The sequence below is a fragment of the Armigeres subalbatus genome, chromosome 1 (assembly GCF_024139115.2).
Source record: "Armigeres subalbatus isolate Guangzhou_Male chromosome 1, GZ_Asu_2, whole genome shotgun sequence".
NCBI classification, from domain to species: Eukaryota; Metazoa; Arthropoda; class Insecta; order Diptera; family Culicidae; genus Armigeres; species Armigeres subalbatus.
The window spans coordinates 268599753-268614823 of NC_085139.1; the positions used below are offsets into that span (position 1 = coordinate 268599753).

At 48.4% G+C, this 15071-nt stretch overlaps 1 protein-coding gene across 1 annotated transcript in view; it reads left to right on the top strand.

The window, feature by feature from the left end:
• The window catches only part of LOC134207303 (neuronal acetylcholine receptor subunit alpha-7-like), a 213159-nt gene that overhangs the window by 181973 nt on the left and 16115 nt on the right, over positions 1-15071 (top strand). Inside the window, exon 6 of the mRNA XM_062683025.1 lies at positions 10213-10299. Within this exon, the coding sequence (XP_062539009.1) occupies positions 10213-10299 (87 nt within the window). The remainder of the gene's footprint in view (positions 1-10212; positions 10300-15071) is intronic.

The following is a 15071-nucleotide window of genomic DNA, read 5'->3' on the forward strand; positions in this document are numbered from 1 at the left end:
GCAACGGTTGCTCCTGTTGTGATGGATTCAATTGTAAACAGAGAATTCAGTTGAAAACAAAAAACAGGAGCTACAATGCCAATCGAGTAGCCAGTAGGTCAAATTAGGATGATTGCGACGCAAACAAAGTTTTTAAATTTGCAGCACTGGGTGGTAGTAGTGTTATTTGTTCAGAAAGGTAACCAAACTAGTGGAGCTATTAGTACGGGGAATGAATAATTGAATAAAATTATTGATCTGTCGAACTTACCTTTTATGATTTTTAGAAAACATTACTTTCCTGTTCACATAACCAAGTCGTTGTCGTTGTAGTCCAATAACTACAAAAATTGAAAAATAAATTAGACTCACATTCATTCCTTTATTTTTCTTAGATTTAAACCAATAACACTAAATCAACAATTTAACGCCACAATAAACGATTCGAAGCCGCATCTCTCCACCCTCAAAAATGCACCACGCTCGCCAAGTCGTTCTGTACCTGATCAGCCCACCTCGATCGCTGTGCTACACGCCGTCTTGTACCTGCCAGATCGGAAGCGAACATCATCTTTGCAGAGTTGCTGTCCGGAATTCTTGCATCATGCCCTGCCCATCGTACCCTTCCCCGGATAGCTCGTGGTTCATTCTTCACCGCCACACACCGTCTTCTGGCACACCGTCAAGTATGGTCTAAAGCACCCGTCTCTCGAATACTCCGAGCGGTCGCAAGTCCTCCCCGAGCATGGTCCAAGTATCATGGCCAGTACTGGAAAAGGTCGTGATCGTCATACGACAGAGAGGAAAACTCCTTTTTCTATTTCAGGCGACCAAATGAAAGAACCGTGGGTTCTTTGATCAAATTCGCATGAAAGGCAGTCATGAAAGGTTGTTGTGCTTTATTTCAAAATTAAAATTTCTAAGTTATTTTAATAGATATATGCGAATAATAGTAGCTAGTCGATAAATTAATCATACTCCTTTGATTCACCGAGTTGAAACTGGTAATAAGCACAAAAATAAAGCAAATATTGCACACTTTCATGCCCTGTCACGGAACAAATATTTTTTGAGATTTTTCGTAGCATGCCATTCATCCTTCGCGTTTATATAGATATTGAAAGCGGCAGATATGTAAACATCGCGTGACATCTCTCATTGAAAATGAGAAATTACAGTACTGATCATGACTGTGGAGTGTGGAAGACTATGGGTCTTATGAGCTTTTGTACGTGACACATTTGGTGCGGGTTTGAATCTTTTTTAATCTCAGTTTCTTCTGGAGCCCGTTGTAGGCCGACTTCCACTTATTTGTTATTCTTTTCGGAAGACCTTGGCCTTTTGGGTTATAGTTAAAAAATAATAGAATGTGAAATAAATGAGCAATATGTTAGCAACTTTAGTCATGCGGTGGGCAGCCTCTTGAAAAGGGGGTTTCGAGCCTCTTGAAAGGAGGCTTCCGAGCCTCTTGAAAGGAGGCTTCCGAGCCTCTTGAAAGGAGGCTTCCGAGCCTCTTGAAAGGAGGCTTCCGAGCCTCTTGAAAGGAGGCTTCCGAGCCTCTTGAAAGGAGGCTTCTGAGCCTCTTGAATGGAGGCTTCCGAGCCTCTTGAAAGGAGGCTTCTGAGCCTCTTGAAAGGAGGCTTCCTGAGCCTCTTGAAAGGAGGCTTCCTGAGCCTCTTGAAAGGAGGCTTGAGCCTCTTGAAAGGAGGCTTCTGAGCCTCTTGAAAGGAGGCTTCTGAGCCTCTGGAAGGGATGCTTCTGGGCCTCTTGAAAGGAGGCTTCCGGGCCTCTTGAAAGGTGGGTTCGGAGCCTCTTGAAAGGAGGCTTCCGAGCCGCTTGAAGAGGCTTCTGAGCATCTTGAAAGTAGGCTTCTGAGCCTCTTGAAATGAGGCTTGAGCCTCTTGAAAGGAGGCTCTGAGCCTCTTGAAAGGAGGCTCTTGAAGGAGCTTCCGAGCCTCTTGAAGGAGGCTTGAGCCTCTTGAAAGGAGGCTTGAGCCTCTTGAAAGGAGGCTTGAGCCTCTTGAAAGGAGGCTTTGAGCCTCTTGAAGGAGGCTTCCGGGCCTCTTGAAGGAGGCTTGAGCTCTTGAAAGGAGGCTTCTGAGCCTCTTGAAAGGAGGCTTGGAGCCTCTTGAAAGGGAGGGCTTCCGAGCCTCTTGAAAGGAGGCCTGAGCCTCTTGAAAGGAGGCTTCTGAGCCTCTTGAAAGGAGGCTTCTGAGCCTCTTGAAAGGAGGCTTCCAGAGCCTCTTGAAAGGAGGCTTCTGAGCCTCTTGAAAGGAGGCCTGAGCCTCTTGAAAGGAGGCTTCCAGGCCTCTTGAAAGGAGGCTTCTGAGCCTCTTGAAAGGAGGCTTCTGAGCCTCTTGAAAGGAGGCTTCCTGAGCCTCTTGAAAGGAGGCTTCTGAGCCTCTTGAAAGGAGGCTTCTGAGCCTCTTGAAAGGAGGCTCTGAGCCTCTTGAAAGGAGGCTTCTGAGCCTCTTGAAAGGAGGCTCTGAGCCTCTTGAAAGGAGGCTTCTGAGCCTCTTGAAAGGAGGCTTCTGAGCCTCTTGAAAGGAGGCTTCTGAGCCTCTTGAAAGGAGGCTTCTGAGCCTCTTGAAAGGAGGCTTCTGAGCCTCTTGAAAGGAGGCTTCTGAGTTCTTGAAAGGAGGCTTCTGAGCCTCTTGAAAGGAGGCTTCCAGGCCTCTTGAAAGGAGGCCTGAGCCTCTTGAAAGGAGGCTCTGAGCCTCTTGAAAGGAGGCTCTGAGCCTCTTGAAAGGAGGCTTCCTGAGCCTCTTGAAAGGAGGCTCTGAGCCTCTTGAAAGGAGGCTTGAGCCTCTTGAAAGGAGGCTTGAGCCTCTTGAAAGGAGGCTTCTGAGCCTCTTGAAAGGAGGCTTCTGAGCCTCTTGAAAGGAGGCTTCCGAGCCTCTTGAAAGGAGGCTTCCTGAGCCTCTTGAAAGGAGGCTTCTGAGCCTCTTGAAAGGAGGCTCTGAGCCTCTTGAAAGGAGGCTTCCTGAGCCTCTTGAAAGGAGGCTTCTGAGCCTCTTGAAAGGAGGCTTCCAAGCCTCTTGAAAGGAGGCTTCCAAGCCTCTTGAAAGGAGGCTTCCAAGCCTCTTGAAAGGAGGCTTCTGAGCCTCTTGAAAGGAGGCTCTGAGCCTCTTGAAAGGAGGCTTCCAAGCCTCTTGAAAGGAGGCTCCTGAGCCTCTTGAAAGGAGGCTTCAAGCCTCTTGAAAGGAGGCTCTGAGCCTCTTGAAAGGAGGCTTCTGAGCCTCTTGAAAGGAGGCTTCCTGAGCCTCTTGAAAGGAGGCTCCTGAGCCTCTTGAAAGGAGGCTTCCAAGCCTCTTGAAAGGAGGCTCCTGAGCCTCTTGAAAGGAGGCTTCCAAGCCTCTTGAAAGGAGGCTCCTGAGCCTCTTGAAAGGAGGCTTCTGAGCTCTTGAAAGGAGGCTCCTGAGCCTCTTGAAAGGAGGCTTCCTGAGCCTCTTGAAAGGAGGCTCTGAGCCTCTTGAAAGGAGGCTCTGAGCCTCTTGAAAGGAGGCTCTGAGCCTCTTGAAAGGAGGCTTCTGAGCCTCTTGAAAGGAGGCTTCCTGAGCCTCTTGAAAGGAGGCTTCCTGAGCCTCTTGAAAGGAGGCTCTGAGCCTCTTGAAAGGAGGCTCTGAGCCTCTTGAAAGGAGGCTTCCAGCCTCTTGAAAGGGCTGGGCTCTGGAGCCTCTTGAAAGGAGGCTTCTGAGCCTCTTGAAAGGAGGCTTCCGAGCCTCTTGAAAGGAGGCTTGAGCCTCTTGAAAGGAGGCCTGAGCCTCTTGAAGGAGGCTTCTGAGCCTCTTGAAAGGAGGCTTGAGCCTCTTGAAAGGAGGCTTCCTGAGCCTCTTGAAAGGAGGCTTCTGAGGCTGGGCCTCTTGAAAGGAGGCTCTGAGCCTCTTGAAAGGAGGCTCTGAGCCTCTTGAAAGGAGGCTTCCTGAGCCTCTTGAAAGGAGGCTTCCAGGCCTCTTGAAAGGAGGCTCCCAAGCCTCTTGAAAGGAGGCTCCCAAGAATCTTGAAAAGAGGCTTCCAAGCCTCTTGAAAGGAGGCTTCCAAGCCTCTTGAAAGGAGGCTTCCAAGCCTCTTGAAAGGAGGCTCCCAAGCCTCTTGAAAGGAGGCTTCCAAGCCTCTTGAAAGGAGGCTCCCAAGCCTCTTGAAAGGAGGCTTCCAAGCCTCTTGAAAGGAGGCTCCCCAAGCCTCTTGAAAGGAGGCTCTGAGCCTCTTGAAAGGAGGCTTCTGAGCCTCTTGAAAGGAGGCTCTGAGCCTCTTGAAAGGAGGCTTCTGAGCCTCTTGAAAGGAGGCTTCTGAGCCTCTTGAAAGGAGGCTTCTGAGCCTCTTGAAAGGAGGCTTGAGCCTCTTGAAAGGAGGCTTCCGAGCCTCTTGAAAGGAGGCTTCTGAGCCTCTTGAAAGGAGGCTTCCGAGCCTCTTGAAAGGAGGCTTCTGAGCCTCTTGAAAGGAGGCTCCTGAGCCTCTTGAAAGGAGGCTCTGAGCCTCTTGAAAGGAGGCTTCCAGGCCTCTTGAAAGGAGGCTTCTGAGCCTCTTGAAAGGAGGCTTCTGAGCCTCTTGAAAGGAGGCTCTGAGCCTCTTGAAAGGAGGCTTCCGAGCCTCTTGAAAGGAGGCTTCTGAGCCTCTTGAAAGGAGGCTCTGAGCCTCTTGAAAGGAGGCTTCCGAGCCTCTTGAAAGGAGGCTTCTGAGCCTCTTGAAAGGAGGCTTCTGAGCCTCTTGAAAGGAGGCTTCCGAGCCTCTTGAAAGGAGGCTTCTGAGCCTCTTGAAAGGAGGCTTCTGAGCCTCTTGAAAGGAGGCTTGAGCCTCTTGAAAGGAGGCTTCTGAGCCTCTTGAAAGGAGGCTTCTGAGCCTCTTGAAAGGAGGCTTGAGCCTCTTGAAAGGAGGCTTCTGAGCCTCTTGAAAGGAGGCTTCTGAGCCTCTTGAAAGGAGGCTTCTGAGCCTCTTGAAAGGAGGCTTCTGAGCCTCTTGAAAGGAGGCTTCCGAGCCTCTTGAAAGGAGGCTTCTGAGCCTCTTGAAAGGAGGCTTCCTGAGCCTCTTGAAAGGAGGCTTCCTGAGCCTCTTGAAAGGAGGCTTCTGAGCCTCTTGAAAGGAGGCTTCTGAGCCTCTTGAAAGGAGGCTTCCGAGCCTCTTGAAAGGAGGCTCTGAGCCTCTTGAAAGGAGGCTTCCTGAGCCTCTTGAAAGGAGGCCTGAGCCTCTTGAAAGGAGGCTTCTGAGCCTCTTGAAAAGAGGCTTCCGAGCCTCTTGAAAGGAGGCTTCAGAGCCTCTTGAAAGGAGGCTTTTGAGCCTCTTGAAAGCAGGCTTCTGAGCATCTTGAAAGTAGGCTTCTGAGCCTCTTGAAATGAGGCTTCCTGAGCCTCTTGAAAGTAGGCTTCCTGAGCCTCTTGAAAGGAGGCTTCCAAGTCTCTAGAAAGGAGGCTCCCAAGCCTCTTGAAAGGAGGCTCCCAAGCCTCTTGAAAGGAGGCTCCCAAGCCTCTTGAATGGAGGCTCCCAAGCCTCTTGAAAGGAGGCTCCCAAGCCTCTTGAAAGGAGGCTCCCAAGCCTCTTGAAAGGAGGCTCCCAAGCCTCTTGAAAGGAGGCTCCCAAGCCTCTTGAAAGGAGGCTCCCAAGCCTCTTGAAAGGAGGCTCCCAAGCCTCTTGAAAGGAGGCTCCCAAGCCTCTTGAAAGGAGGCTCCCAAGCCTCTTGAAAGGAGGCTTCCGAGCCTCTTGAAAGGAGGCTTCCGAGCCTCTTGAAAGGAGGCTTCCGAGCCTCTTGAAAGGAGGCTTCTGAGCCTCTTGAAAGGAGGCTTCTGAGCCTCTTGAAAGGAGGCTCTGAGCCTCTTGAAAGGAGGCTTCCGGGCCTCTTGAAAGGAGGCTTCTGAGCCTCTTGAAAGGAGGCTTCTGAGCCTCTTGAAAGGAGGCTCTGAGCCTCTTGAAAGGAGGCTTCTGAGCCTCTTGAAAGGAGGCTCTGAGCCTCTTGAAAGGAGGCTTCCTGAGCCTCTTGAAAGGAGGCTTCTGAGCCTCTTGAAAGGAGGCCTGAGCCTCTTGAAAGGAGGCTGGAGCCTCTTGAAAGGAGGCTTCTGAGCCTCTTGAAAGGAGGCTTCTGAGCCTCTTGAAAGGGAGGCTTCCTGAGCCTCTTGAAAGGAGGCTTCTGAGCCTCTTGAAAGGAGGCTTCTGAGCCTCTTGAAAGGAGGCTTCTGAGCCTCTTGAAAGGAGGCCTGAGCCTCTTGAAAGGAGGCTTCTGAGCTCTCTTGAAAGGAGGCTTCGAGCCTCTTGAAAGGAGGCCTGAGCCTCTTGAAAGGAGGCTTCTGAGCCTCTTGAAAGGAGGCCTGAGCCTCTTGAAAGGAGGCTTCTGAGCCTCTTGAAAGGAGGCTTCTGAGCCTCTTGAAAGGAGGCTTCTGAGCCTCTTGAAAGGAGGCTTCTGAGCCTCTTGAAAGGAGGCTTGAGCCTCTTGAAAGGAGGCTTCTGAGCCTCTTGAAAGGAGGCTTCCTGAGCCTCTTGAAAGGAGGCTTCCTGGAGCCTCTTGAAAGGAGGCTTCTGAGCCTCTTGAAAGAGGCTTCCGAGCTTCTTGAAAGTAGGCTTCCGAGCCTCTTGAAATGAGACTTCCGAGCCTCTTGAAAGGAGTTTTCGAGCCACATGAAAGGAGGCTTCCAAGCATCTTGAAAAAAGGCTTCCGAGCCTCATGAAAGGAGGCTTCCGAGCCTCTTGAAAGGATACTTCCAAGCCTCTTGAAAGGAGGCTTCCGAGTCTCTTGAAAGGAGGCTACTGAGCTTCTTGAAAGGAGGCTTCTGAGCCTCTTGAAAGGAGGCTCTGAGCCTCTTGAAAGGAGGCTTCCTGAGCCTCTTGAAAGGAGGCTTCTGAGCCTCTTGAAAGGAGGCTTCTGAGCCTCTTGAAAGGAGGCTTCTGAGCCTCTTGAAAGGAGGCCTGAGCCTCTTGAAAGGAGGCTTCTGAGCCTCTTGAAAGGAGGCTCTGAGCCTCTTGAAAGGAGGCTTCTGAGCCTCTTGAAAGGAGGCTTCTGAGCCTCTTGAAAGGAGGCTTCTGAGCCTCTTGAAAGGAGGCTTCTGAGCCTCTTGAAAGGAGGCTTCCTGAGCCTCTTGAAAGGAGGCTCTGAGCCTCTTGAAAGGAGGCTTCTGAGCCTCTTGAAAGGAGGCTTCTGAGCCTCTTGAAAGGAGGCCTGAGCCTCTTGAAAGGAGGCTTCTGAGCCTCTTGAAAGGAGGCTTCTGAGCCTCTTGAAAGGAGGCTTCCTGAGCCTCTTGAAAGGAGGCTCTGAGCCTCTTGAAAGGAGGCTTCCGAGCCTCTTGAAAGGAGGCTTCCGAGCCTCTTGAAAGGAGGCTTCCGAGCCTCTTGAAAGGAGGCTTCCGAGTCTCTTGAAAGGAGGCTTTCGAGCCTCTTGAAAGGAGGCTTCCGAGCCTCTCGAAAGGAGGCTTCCGAGCCTCTCGAAAGGAGGCTTTCAAGAGCCTCTTGAAAGGAGGCTCCCAAGAGCCTCTTGAAAGGAGGCTCTCAAGAGCCTCTTGAAAGGAGGCTCCCAAGAGCCTCTTGAAAGGAGGCTCCCAAGAGCCTCTTGAAAGGAGGCTCCCAAGAGCCTCTTGAAAGAAGGCTCCCAAGAGCCTCTTGAAAGGAGGCTCCCAAGAGCCTCTTGAAAGGAGGCCCCAGAGCCTCTTGAAAGGAGGCCCCAGGAGCCTCTTGAAAGGAGGCTCCCAAGAGCCTCTTGAAAGGAGGCTCCCAAGAGCCTCTTGAAAGGAGGCTCCCAAGAGCCTCTTGAAAGGAGGCTCCCAAGAGCCTCTTGAAAGGAGGCTCCCAAGAGCCTCTTGAAAGGAGGCTCCCAAGAGCCTCTTGAAAGGAGGCTCCCAAGCCTCTTGAAAGGAGGCTCCCGAGAGCCTCTTGAAAGGAGGCTCCCAAGAGCCTCTTGAAAGGAGGCTCCCAAGAGCCTCTTGAAAGGAGGCTCCCAAGAGCCTCTTGAAAGGAGGCTCCCAAGAGCCTCTTGAAAGGAGGCTCCCAAGAGCCTCTTGAAAGGAGGCTCCCAAGAGCCTCTTGAAAGGAGGCTCCCAAGCCTCTTGGAAGGAGGCTCCCAAGCCTCTTGAAAGGAGGCTCCCAAGCCTCTTGAAAGGAGGCTCCCAAGTCTCTTAAAAGGAGGCTTTCGAGCTTTTTGTAACAAGGCTTCCTACCCTCTTAAAACGTGGCTTACGGGCTTCCAAGCCTCTTGAAGGGAGACTTCCGAACCTTTCGAAATGAAAGCTTCTGAACATCTTGAAAGGAGGCCTTCGAGCTGCTTGAAAGACGGCTTCCGAGAAGCGTAGAAGGATGCTTCTAATCCTCCTGCAACGAAGCAACCAAGCTCTTCTGAAAAAAAAAAACCTTCATGACTCTTAAACAGAGGCTTCCGAACCTTTAGATTCTAGATTTCAGTTCAAAAGCATATTTCTAACATATTATTCAACATTTTGTTTCTGGAGCAATTCTTGGAGGAACTTCCGGTGGAATTCCGGGAAGAGCTTTCTGAGGAATTCTGGCAAGAACTTCCGGAATAAGTTCCGAGAGGAACTTCTGGAGGTATTTCCAGAGGAATTCTGGGAGGAACTTCTCGAGGAATTCCGGGAAGAACTTTTGGAGGAATTCTGGGAGGAACTACCCGAGGAATTCCGGGAGGAGCTTCCCGAAAAAATCGTAGAGGAACATCCGGAGAAATCATGAATTCTGAGAAATCTGAAGAATTCTGGCCAGAATTTCTGGAGTGATTCCGGGAGGAGTTACGGGAAGAACCCATGAAGGAATTCCGAATGGAACTTCCGGAGGGATTCTAGAAGGAACTTGCAGAGGAATTCCAGAAGGAACTTCCGGAGGAATTCCAGAAGTAACTTTCAGAGGAATTCCGGGAAAAACTTCTGGTGGAGTCCCAAAAGGTGGAGGCACTGGAAGAATCCGGAGGAATTCCTGGGGGAGCTTCCGAGGAATTCCAGGAGGAACTTGAACTTGGAACGATCAAATTTTATTTTTCGGAGGAACTTCCGGAGCAATTACGGGAGGCACTTCCGGATGAATTCTGGGAGGAACCTATGGAGGAATATCGGGAAGAACTTTCGGAAGGAACTTCCTGACAAATTCCGGAAGGAACTTTCCGAGGAATTTCGGGAGCAATTCTGAGAGAAAATTTCTGCAAGAACTTCCGGATACATTCCGGGAGGAGCATCTGTAGGAATTTCTGTATGGACTGTGAAAATCCGACTCCAATACAATTCATATCCAATTCCAATCCAATCACAATAAAATTTAATTCCTACTCTAAACAAATTTCAATCGCATTCCAATCCATCATCACTAAAATTCCAATAATATGCCAATCACGTTCCAATAAAATTCAAACCAATCCACAACCAATCTAATTCTAATCCCATTTCAATTTAAATCCAATCTAATTGCACTCCAATCCAATTCAATTAAGTATTCGTGAAAAAGCACCATGGTTGCAAACACATCATCGTATACACAAAGAAAATGACGAAATATTACGTTTGTTAGAGTTTTGGTTCTACCAATTGTTTGTCAGACGGTTGTACAAACTGAATTGGTCGCTCAAACTTGGGGGCGAAGTCAAAGTTGTACAACATGTCGGAGCGTGTATGGGGCCCCTTAAAACCATAATAACGGATGGAGACGCATGGTGCATTGCTTTAAAAAAATGTACTTTGTTTAGGTCGTTTTCAAACTAAAAACAAATTGATTTCTAGAAATCTGCATTATTTTCAAAATGTCTTTAATTTTTAATGAATATTATGCAGGCAAAGAACTGAGTCCAATGTTCAACTATGGGATACTTATGGCACATTCGTCTCCAGTTAGCCTAGTTAGGCGTAGGATTGCTAATCCGGAGATAAAGAGTTAGATTCTCGGTCCAATCTAGGATTATTTCGGGTGAAAAACATTATCGACTCCCTGGGAATAGTATATCCATGGCAAGTACACCACATAAGATACATACTGCAATGGCGGGCATAGAAAAGATTTCAATTATTGACTGAGGAAATGCTAATACAATACAAAGTTGGAAAGTAGGCCAAATTCCAGTTGGAATGTAGACAGTGTAGAGCCATAGAAAAAGAAGATCATGGCCACAATAGTAATAAAAGCTAAATATTATATTTTTGCACGCTGACTATTCCCATCTATTTCATGTCAATAATTGCGACCAGTTACTTTATACGAATATTTTAATTTCTGATTGATTCATCATTTAACCTCCTTTCTTAAATTTTTCTTTTCCACTTCCAGGAGTCACCATTCTGCTGTCACTAACTGTCTTCCTCAACATGGTGGCGGAAACCATGCCGGCCACTTCGGACGCTGTGCCTCTGCTAGGTAAGAATTCCTCAAACCACCACACTGTCCCACCGCTTCCCTTCAGGAAGAGAGGTGGATTAGCTAAGCTTTCCCCGATGAGTTCAATCCCTGTTCAGGTCTCGGCTGTCTAGCAACAATTCAGCCGTAGGCTATTGAAACTTTATATTCCCTACCCGGGACCGAAGTAGCGTTATGGGAAAAGTTGCCCAACAGCTACGTCTTTTTCCTTGACCTGTTTCGAACTGCAGCCCAGATAAGACGACGTCCCAGCGCAACAGAGGGCAAATTAATTATAGCAAACAACCCCCGCCTGCGGCCGCAACTTCCACACCTCAAGGAATTTCCGGTTGCACGATTCGACGGTAAAGTTAATTTGCCAATTCCCACAATTGAACCGACCGACAACAGCAGCAACAACAACAACAACGAGTTGGTGAAAGTTTGACTACCGTTTTCTGGGTTAGATACCTGCGGGGCGATACGCACCAGGCCACGCCACCGATCCGTTCGATGATCTCCGCCAGCTCTTGTTACAAGTGGCACACGCAGGAAGTTGGTAAATCTAATAAAGCACCGCCAATGAAATTATCGCGGTGATTACATCAATTATGTAGACCTCTTTTCGAAGTTCGGTGTTACTAACAGGTGGTAAAGTGACGGCGATGGGAAAACAGCCGGGCATACGAAATATTCTTGTTTCTCCTGTGATGGAGGAAGGGGCTCTTCAAATGTTGACGCTCTTGTTATATTTTAATTTAAGCCTCATTTTGTAACGATAACATTTCTATTCCGATATCGATTCCTGTTTATAGTCGGCTTCCGAGTAGAAACTAGAAAAAGCCAGCATCAATGCCTAAGCAACAATCCGAGTATAAGCCTCAAGTTCACCTCCGATTCAAAGTCTCAAATCGTGTTAATTTTTTCTCAGCCAGTTTCAAAGCCAGATCACACTCAAAGTCAGAGTTTGAATGAATTTTAGTCATAGTCAAAGTTTAATTTGACGTCTTAGTTAGAGTCAATTTATATGAAAGAGTAACAGTCAAAAACATAGGCAAAGGCACAATCAGAGTTAAAGTAATAGTGACGGATCATTTCTCGTTAAAAAGTGCTCCATTTTATGGCTTATTTTTATTTTTCGTGACTTTCAGTGAATGACACTTTGATCGTAAATTTGAATGACACCAACTATCGTAAATTTAACAATGTTCCAAATTGTAAATATGAATTAGATTAAAGTTCTTAGCCCGAGTCAAAGTTCTGGAGATTTTGATTGTAGCTGTTCTTCTAAATCTAAGGAATTAATGGAACGAGCAATGAAATGTAGCAAAATAAGTGTAGATGATCACAATGTGAAAAGTTTGCACAAAGTGCATCATCGTCATCATCAACCTCACACACAAACAAATCTGATTTAAAAAAAAAAATCTCATCCATTGCTTTATAACCGAACTGCCGAAAGTTTTCCATTCAAAACCACTTTTTTACGACCCAACATAGTCCACTTCTGCTGAAGTGATCTGCTAAACAGATTCCCAACTATGAAGCTAGTTTCTCCGCAAAGTGTACCATTCGCAGTTCTATATGGTTCTCTTCTGGTACGTAACGAAAGGGCAGAAACACGACAACAGCGACGTAAAAGTTCCGTTCTATCTTGCTTAAAAAGTGGCAGCCAGCAGCGCGCAACATTCAGGAAAATAAACTTACGAGGTGTCAGCCGGTTTGTAACCATGTCGCAACGTGTAGAATGGACGGCGCATAACAGGGTGGATTCGAATCTGGAAGGGGGCGATGTTACTGCTAGCACCACGGTAAGGGCAATCATTGCTCGTTGGCTTTGGATGCGGAATAATGGGGTGGAAGAAGGAGGTCAATTGCAGTTGTTGGCTAGCTGACCCGAGGAAAACATTTTCAAGCTAGAAGACGTGATTCTTTATGTAAGGCTTAATGTTCAATAATTTCAAACTTTATTAAGGAATCTTATTTTTATGGGATATTTTTATCAATTTTACCGGAACCGTCCTTTTTAACCATTATAACCCACTTATCATTTCGCACTTCTCACTTTTCGCAGTTATATGATGAATGAGATGTGAGAAGTGAGACGTTTATCTTCTCATATCTCAATCCTCATTTCTCACTTTTCACTGTGAAAGTGAGTAGTACGAAGTGAGAAGTGAGACGATGCGTTTCACTTCTCACTTCAATGATTTCTTACTTCTAATATCTCACTTTTCGCAGTGAGAAGTGAGAAATCAGAAATGATTATTGAGAAATGGGAAGTTAGACGTCCCAGGCGAACCCAGGTAGTGTGGGGATGGGATCACCACTCCTGACCCACTAAAACCAACTCCTTCCTCTCCAGTCATTCCCCGGCCCGCAATTAAGCAATACTTCAGGGGATGACTATTGGGCATTGCGCCCCTCCATGACGTACACAAGTGCACGTATGCGTCTCAACTCTTCGACACTCCCCATGCAACACATTTGCACAAAACATACTGGCACCAAATGTGCCCCAACACTCACCTGCCTATGCCGCTTGAATGACTGCAAGGGACTAACAGGCACCCTGCAGGGGGGTACCCCATGCCGCCATCTCACAACATAGACAGTCCTCACTCAGTGTGGTGTTCACCCTGTCGTGCAACGGGGTGGCACTACTTGTCCATCAAGCCGGAGGCGACCCTATAGGTTGATGGTTCCTATGCCGCTCCTACCTTAGCTACGAGGCAGGCCCTTTCATGTCTCCTATTTCTGAGGTGCCGCAGAGGCATCAACCCCCGACACTCCTGCCAGTCATAGCGAGACTTTCGTGTCCCCTACTTCTGAGGTGCCGCAGAGGTATCTGCCCCTGACACTCCTGCCAGGCCTAGCGAGACTTCACTCATTCCGTCCCTGACAGCCGGATCACACTACTGCCTAAGCAGCCACTCTGACCATACGTACCATGCGAGTCTAACTTGTGTACTCGCTCATACATTCAGTCCCAATCGCTTGCACCACTTGTGCACCACTCTCTTTGACATTCAGTCACTCACTCAGTGGGGGTTATAATACCCCATCTCCCATTTTATCCACTCTGTGCACCTCCTGTGCATCGTTTGGGCGTGGAACACCCGGCACGTCAGGCGTGCCTAACACTCACCTACCCAGGCTTTGATACTGCCAACAGGTCACCGTTAGGTACTTTGCAGGCAGCACCCACCTATTGACATTTCGAAGCCCAGATAGTCCTCAGCCAGTGTGGTGGTCTCCCCATCCTGCAACGGGGTGGCACCACTTACCTTACATGTCTCCGATTTCTGAGGTGCCGCAGAAGCATCAACCCCACAACACTCCTGCCAGTCATAGTGAGATTTTCGTGTCCCCTACTTCTGAGGTGCCGCAGAGGTCTCTGCCCCCGACACTCCTGTCAGGCCTCACCAGACTTCAGTCATTCTAACACTACCGACCATGCGTACCATGCAAGTCTTACTTGTGTGCTCACCCATACACTCGGTCCCTCACCCCCAACTCCCATTCGCTTGCACTGCAAGTGCACCACTTGGGGGTGTGTGGGTACCACCCACTGCCACCCGCTTGCCGCCAAAGCAGCTCTCAGTCTGTGGAACCTCCACAGGCTCCGTTAACGACCTGGCTAATTGTTTCACCCCCAGGTCATTCATCCCCTCGGCACGGGTCGCCTGACACCTTGGGATTCAGGGTTAGGGGCTTGTATGCTTTAAGCGGCACACAATCGCTTGATAGGGTTTGCTTGCGGATATGTGGTTTTTGGGAGGGAATTAACAGCGCCCCTGTTAACCCCACCACCTTCCTAGACAGAACCCCTGACTCACAGATAGCTGGGGAGGGGTCGTCAAGCCCTTGGACATGGTCCCTGCTGCCCCCACGGTCAGATGGGTTTCAGCCTATTGTTTTGTTGTGCCTAGTGACATTCTGCCAAACGGCTCCCGGTCGAATGAGTTTCGGCCAAACGGCCCTTTCCGCACCGCAAGAATGATTTGCTGTAAAAGCAAGCTTGTTCCCTCGAGACAGGGTCTACTTGCGGCTGACCAGAGGATTAAGTTACTTGAGCAATGCATTGTCCTTAGTAACAGTTTTATCGACATGCTGTCTGAAAATCCGCATTCTATCTAGTGTAAGGCTAAGGCAGTCTTGTCGTTTAACGGGAAATCATCGAGAGGTCGGCCAGCAGCAATATCATTTGAGATTTTCTGGACGGTGGCTGTCAGAAAACGGTTTTTACTACAGAAATTTTCTTCGTGGCGATGGCGTAAGTAGCGGCATCAATGGCCTCAGTGACGGTCATTGATGATGGAGCTGCGAATCATCAGCGGTCGGACAGGTAGCAGCACTCGTGACATTTGTGCGCATCGGTTTACAGTTTAGTCAGTGGTCGGGAAGCAGCTCTCAAGTCAGATTTGGCTCACATGATTCAACCTATTGTTTGGTTGCTGATAGTGATTGGAGATATTTTTGAAAATTAATCGATTCTTGTCAGGACCATCATTATATTCGGAAGAAAGTGAAAAACTGTACTGTGATTTATCAAATGCATGGCCAGTAAAACTTTCTCGCCAGATTCTGAGATTGGTTATGTTACACTAAGGTGGCTCAAAAAACACTTTTTCATTTTTTTTAATGGGCCGCCCTCTTATTCGGTTCTATTTGATGCCCTGATGCTCTGGACAAAATTTCAGCCAAATCGGTCAACGTTTACGCCGTGCTATGTGAGTTGTGGCGCCTGCCTAGGATGTGGTGGGGTTTTACCGTAGGCCCTGTTAAATTCA